General features: G+C 59.4%; 2 protein-coding genes across 15 annotated transcripts in view; both read right to left on the reverse strand.

The window, feature by feature from the left end:
• Positions 1-5,396, reverse strand: part of LOC113209714 (transmembrane protease serine 9) — a 24,529-nt gene that overhangs the window by 12,738 nt on the left and 6,395 nt on the right. For 2 of the 14 annotated variants that reach the window (XM_052274585.1, XM_052274572.1), the window contains exons 1-7: positions 3,007-3,428; positions 2,825-2,931; positions 2,543-2,649; positions 2,183-2,457; positions 1,933-2,096; positions 1,723-1,850; positions 1,470-1,572 (exon numbers count right to left, since the gene is read on the reverse strand). The exons of 2 other annotated variants lie outside the window; for them this stretch is intronic. In XM_052274585.1, the coding sequence (XP_052130545.1) occupies positions 1,470-1,572; positions 1,723-1,850; positions 1,933-2,096; positions 2,183-2,457; positions 2,543-2,649; positions 2,825-2,931; positions 3,007-3,385 (1,263 nt within the window). In that variant the 5' untranslated portion in view covers positions 3,386-3,428. Of the gene's footprint in view, positions 1-280; positions 532-605; positions 716-1,220; positions 1,361-1,432; positions 1,573-1,722; positions 1,851-1,932; positions 2,097-2,182; positions 2,458-2,542; positions 2,650-2,824; positions 2,932-3,006; positions 3,430-5,396 lie in introns of those variants that run through there. 10 more of the 14 variants (XM_052274582.1, XM_052274567.1, XM_052274578.1 and 7 more) reach the window with 9 other exon arrangements.
• On the reverse strand, positions 3,687-5,208 carry LOC113209719 (uncharacterized). The gene is made up of 2 exons (XM_026427369.2): positions 5,043-5,208; positions 3,687-4,440 (listed from the first exon to the last, which is right to left on the reverse strand). Exons 1-2 carry the CDS (start codon positions 5,085-5,087, stop codon positions 3,754-3,756), a joined length of 732 nt encoding a protein of 243 aa, XP_026283154.2. The 5' UTR covers positions 5,088-5,208; the 3' UTR covers positions 3,687-3,753.

A 5,396-nucleotide genomic window follows, 5' to 3' on the forward strand; every position in this document is an offset into this window, starting at 1 on the left:
AGACGGACATACTTTCTGGATGAGCCCAACTAACCGCGTAGGTCTCGTTGTCGCAGAGACCGCCCGCGCACAGCAGGGAAGGTACGTAACCCTCCGGCATGGCGGCGCGCAGCCTGTCGTGCTTCAGCAGGGAGGCCGAGCAGCGCCCAGAGGAGCGCACGGCCAGGGTGTTGTTGGGCTTGTCCAAGCTCATCTCCTCCCCTGCAGGTCGCGTTCAACAAAATATGTGAGGCGGACGAGATTACAAGAATGGGCATTTCGAGCTGCGAGGTCGACTTACAGGTGCCGACGGTGTTCCAGCCGGCCGCGGTGGCGCGCACCCCGACTCGGATCGGGAAGTCTGCCTCCGTGTTGAGGCACAGTGGCAAGTAGTCCCGCAGGTCGTAGGACTCGTTCAACCTCACGACGGCCAGGTCAGCGTAGGCGAGGCCCGGTCGGTACTCGGGGTGCACGATGACCTTCTCCACGGTCGCGAGACCACTGTTGTCGCACAGCTCCGGCGCCCCCAGGTACGCGCGCTGCAGGGGTAGGCTGTGGACACGGACAAGGATGGTGATGCATCGGTCTAAAATGTGAATTATGTGAACGTGCAACACCGGTCGTACCAGCCCAGCGCGGCGCAGCGGGCGGCGGTGAGGATGGTGTTGGGGGAGACCAGCGCGCCCGCGCAGCTGTGCCGCCGGTTGTACGGCGAGTCACCGTACTGAAACGTCACCTGTGAGCAGGAGAACACGCAATCCGTCAGATATGCATGTCCACTGTAAAAACAGATGTGTTGGGCGACACCTTTGCAGATGTGTGAAAGCAGTAAATGTGCCAAAACTGCTGTTATCAGTTTTATGACTTTGTAAGGGCACTGAACCCTTTTAGCACCTTTTAATGGTCTGACTCGACACCTTTGTTTGTTGGTTTGTTTTTGTGTGTGTAGGGAACTAGCTAGTGATACCACACGCCGGTCTTTGCTCGGAGAGAAAATATTACTTTTCACAAGTAACAATCGTTTCACACGTAGTCCCACTGCAATTTCAAGGGGTGGCGTTTTCAAGCATATTTTAGGTGCGTGGGACTCATCGTGTGAAACGTGAAACTCGAACAACATTCCACCCAAACGTGTATAGACAGGGGAGGGACCAACATCAGATGTGTAAGTTAAAGCGGCTGCCCAAACAGCGGTTCGTTCCACAACCGAAACTATTTTCTCCGAGAGCCACGCCGCTTACCACTTTGTGTTTCCAGGGCGCGAAGTCCCTCGGTGCGCGCGGGTGGTTGTGGTGGCAAGCGTTGTCCGGCGTCAAATCGGGCTTCACGGTACGGCGCCAATTGTAGTTGCCGCAAAACTCCACGTGGAACACTCTACACACTGCAGGAGAAGAAGTTGAAAAATCACACTGCCTAGGAGGTCGTCCACATTAGAAGAAACTTCGGCACTCACTGCCTCTGGCCACGGTCCCAGGGCCCGTGTTGGGCACCTGCACCTCTCTATCGCCCGACTTGACGCGCACGTTGTTCACGCAGCCGTCCGGCCTCGGAGGCCAGACGACGCTCTCGATCCAAGGTACGTACGCCGCCACGCTGCGGATCAGAACAACAGCAGGGAAAACGATCAGTTGAAAACGGCTAAAGAATAATAATCAGTCGAAACCTGCAGTTAGTGGTGGCTATCATATACTAAAAGTGGTAAGACGTTGATGCCAGCCACATTTCTGGCCCGCTCATACCTACCGGGTGTAGACGCCCGGCTTCCCCAGCCCGCAGGGCGGCCCAAACGAGACGACACCGACGATTCGATAAATGCACGTATAGGAGTTGCTAGGGTTCGCTTCCATCTGGAGCGGGCCGCCAGAGTCGCCCTAGACGATTCAAATAGAAAACAATAGTAATAAGTGTTATGCCATTTGCTGGAAGGGTTCAGCTGCCGTCCCGGTTCCTCACCTGGCAGGTGTCCCGGTTGTGCTCCCCGCCGCCCGCGCACAGCTGGGTGGCGTCCTCCAGGCCGCGGGGGACCTTCTGCATGTCCAGCTCCAGGTTGTCCCTGCAGTACTGCATGTCGCGCACGGTGAGGTTCACTTTCAGCAGCGACTGACTGCCATCGTCCTCTATAGACAATGGATAGACCAAAGCATCAAGGGACGTCTCTGGGCAAATCCATTTAGTCGAGTAGGGCGGACTCTCAGCTCCTTACCGAAGCTAGTGGCGCCCCATCCGGTTGCGACGGCGTCCCTCCCCGTGTTGTCCACATCCATGTCCGTGTCCAGGCAGGCCGGATACACCTCCAGCTTCTGCACCCGGGCGGGTTGCGCAAGGCGCACGAGGGCGATGTCGTGGTACTTGACCGTCGCGACGTACTCGGGGTGCACGATGACCTCTGCGACCTCTATCAACTGGTGGGTGTCGGCGGCCTTGGGCTCCTGGCTGGTGCGGTTTGTCGCGCCGAGCAGCGCCCAGCGAACTGGCTGCCTGTGAAACGACAATCGCGTAAACATCTAGTCTTTTCTTTCAAAAATTCAAGAATGAACCGCGCTTGCCAGATATACAGACTCACGCGGAGAGAAAGGCGCAGTGAGCGGCCGTGAGGATGAAGTCGGGGGCGATGAGGGAGCCACCACAGGCGTACTGGATGTTCTCTCGGTCCCCGTAGCCCAGCAGGGCCTGCCAAAAGTACGGGAAAGTGGCTTCGAGACAGACGCGGTTGAACGGCTCTACAAAACCAGCGGTGACAGCTTAGAGGTCTTTTGAGACCTGGGCATTTATGACCATGAGCTCCTCCCTGCCTGCCGGACCCCACACCACACATGGGTACGGAACCACCCACCCTGCAACTCACCATGTGAGGGAATTCCAGGATGTCCGCCGGCTCTGCGCCAGAAGGGCATTGTACGGATACCGTCTTCTCGGGAAGCGCGCAGAGGTCCTCCTGGTGCTTCCTGCACACTTGAAACAGAGCGCGCCGTTAGATTTGAAGCCGGGGTGAGGAGGCAACCACTGCCAGTGAGGTGTCAGACTTACTCCTCCTCGCCAGGCTCCCCGGGCGCGAGTCCTCAACCGGGCGGCTTTTGAGGAACTGCTCGCACGTCATGTCGGGAGTGGGCGCCAGCGGCGGCGCCGGCTCCGGGCAGGCGTCCTCCTGAGGCGCGCCGCCACCTGGGCAGCACACGTCCGGGACCCTGGTGGTGCTGTCCTGGAAGCCGCAGAGCCTGGGGCGTTGCCGCGGGTCGAGCCGCAAGTTTCGCAGGGCACTGGGGCAGCTCGTCAGAGGCACGCATTGGTCCCCGGGGCCACACGCGGAGGTCTCACCGGAGAACGACCTGGCCGAGGACTCTTCGGCCGCGGCGCAGAGCGGCGGCGCCAGAGCTGCGAACAGCAGCATCAGCAGCAGCTGCACCATCTTCAGCTGGCACCGTACTGGAGCTGGAGAACCCGGCACGGGAAAAACACCTCGACAAGAGCATCCCCCCCCCCGCCCGGCTCTCCGGTCTCGTCTTGTGCGTCACAGAACCGACGCCGGTGTGTTTGTGGGGATCGGAGGAGGAAAAGACACGCATCCTGCAGGAGGAATTTTACTGTCGATGATTGAGAGACCAATTTTCCAACCATGTCCACATCCAGGACAGCGCCGGCTGCCATCTCATCGGGGCTCCTGTGCCATTTGAACCGATTTTTAGAATTTGGAACAAAGGAACAAGTCGTGCTGTCGAAATGGCGTTTATTTTAGAGACATCACAGCTGAATGAAGGTAACACATTTTGTGAATGCTCAACCGCGGAAGCGTCCAATAAAGTCCTGGACGACGCCGGCGGCCATCTTGGTGGCGGCTTTGCCGGCCTCCACGCCCAGGGTGGCGGCGGTCTGGGCGGCGTTGACGCCGGAGCGGGCGGCTGAGGTGGCGAGGTTGGCGGCGCTCTGGCCGGCGCCGATGCCGGCGCGGACGGCGGTCTCGCCGGCGTTGATGACGCCCCTGGCAGCGTTGCCCCCGAGGTTGCTGGCGCCCTGGCCGAGCGAGATGCCGGCGCCGGCGGCGGACTGGGCGGCAGAGACGCCGGAGCGGGCGAGGCCGTTGACGGTGTTGGCGATGCCACCGAGGCCGACCGAGTCGGCGACCTCCTGGGCGGCGTTGATGCCGGTGTTGGCCAGGTCGGCGCCAAGGCCGGTGGCGGCGCGGGTCGCGTTCAGGCCGAGGCCGACCACGGTCTGGGCGGCACCCACTCCGGCGCGCGCGCCCCCGGTGGTGAGGGTGGTGGCGCCACGGGCCAGGCCGAGGCCGGCGTCGGCGACGCCCTTGCCGGCGGAGATGCCGAGGCGCGCGGTGTCGGATGCCACGTCGGTGAGGGCCTGTCCGGCCTGCAGCCCCAGCAGGGCTCCGCTCTGCGCCGCGGTCACGCCGAGGGTGGCCGCGTCCAGGGCCACGTCCAGAGAGCGGCGCTGCCTGGGCAGCACGCTCGCCTGGAGAAGGGGACGGTTAAGGTCCATCGCACACTCAACTCTCTAACATACACTCGCATATTTCTATCTACCTGCGCCGTTGAGTCAAAGTTGACTTTTATTGCAACGTTTTTTCCAAATGTAGTTATAATTGCGTATGAAATGATATTCATCAGTGCAATGTAAAAGTTCGCAACAATTTTGTGCGCGCGGGGGAGACATGGGTCGTGTAGAAAGTACGTCCCTTATTGACATCGGTCGGTGAAAGGCCAGCTTCACAGAGCTGGATTTAAACTACGGGAGCTTGTAGCGCCTGTGAGACTCGTGGTAGGCCACTCTGCAACACACGCATGCACTGCAGGCAAGATGTTGCCACCCTATCAGGCGCTCCAGACCCCCAGGACTGGGAGCTAGGATTCGAGTCTGGCGGCGGCGGCGTGGCGTAGCGTGGATCGGGGGGCGGGAGACCTCAGTGATCCACGCCACGCCGCCAGACCCCAGTCTACGCCCCGGGGCGCGCTCGCCCCGTTAGACTTTTCTTAACTGAATTTATAACAACGGGCAGGTTCGTATCGGCGAGTGACGGACATACTTTCTACATTATGTCTCCTGATCGGGTTTACCTGGCAGGCGCAGGCTAACAAGAGGGCGGCGGCAAAGTATTTCATCTTGAGCAAAGTGTCCTGAACTCGACTGGCACGTCGTCGAATGAGCTCGTGTCGCTTTATATCGATAGGTGCTCCGCTCTCCCCAAAAAACACCTGAGTAACTTTCTTCTTGTGCTTTGGTTGCAAATAAGCAGGCTGCTCAGGTGCGCAAGTTTAGTAGGAATCTTGCCAGACGCAAACAAACATACACGTGGGGTGGCGCACAGGTGGCACCACAAAGTAAACAGCACCGAGGCGAGAAACAAGTAAAAACTTCACATTTTGGTGAAACTTGGGGATATTTCCAGGGAAAGTTTTTCAAGGTAAAAA

Source organism: Frankliniella occidentalis, unplaced genomic scaffold (genome assembly GCF_000697945.3).
Source record: "Frankliniella occidentalis isolate FOCC.00 unplaced genomic scaffold, Focc_3.1 Scaffold8, whole genome shotgun sequence".
NCBI classification, from domain to species: Eukaryota; Metazoa; Arthropoda; class Insecta; order Thysanoptera; family Thripidae; genus Frankliniella; species Frankliniella occidentalis.

What these genes read in the sequence shown, in the direction of transcription:
- LOC113209719 (XM_026427369.2), bottom strand. Translation starts at nt 5,087, where the DNA reads ATGAAATACTTTGCCGCCGCCCTCTTGTTAGCCTGCGCCTGCCAG. An exon ending in TGTTAGCCTGCGCCTGCCAG is followed by an intron (nt 4,441 to 5,042) that starts GTAAACCCGATC and finishes CCCCTTCTCCAG; the next exon opens with GCGAGCGTGCTGCCCAGGCA.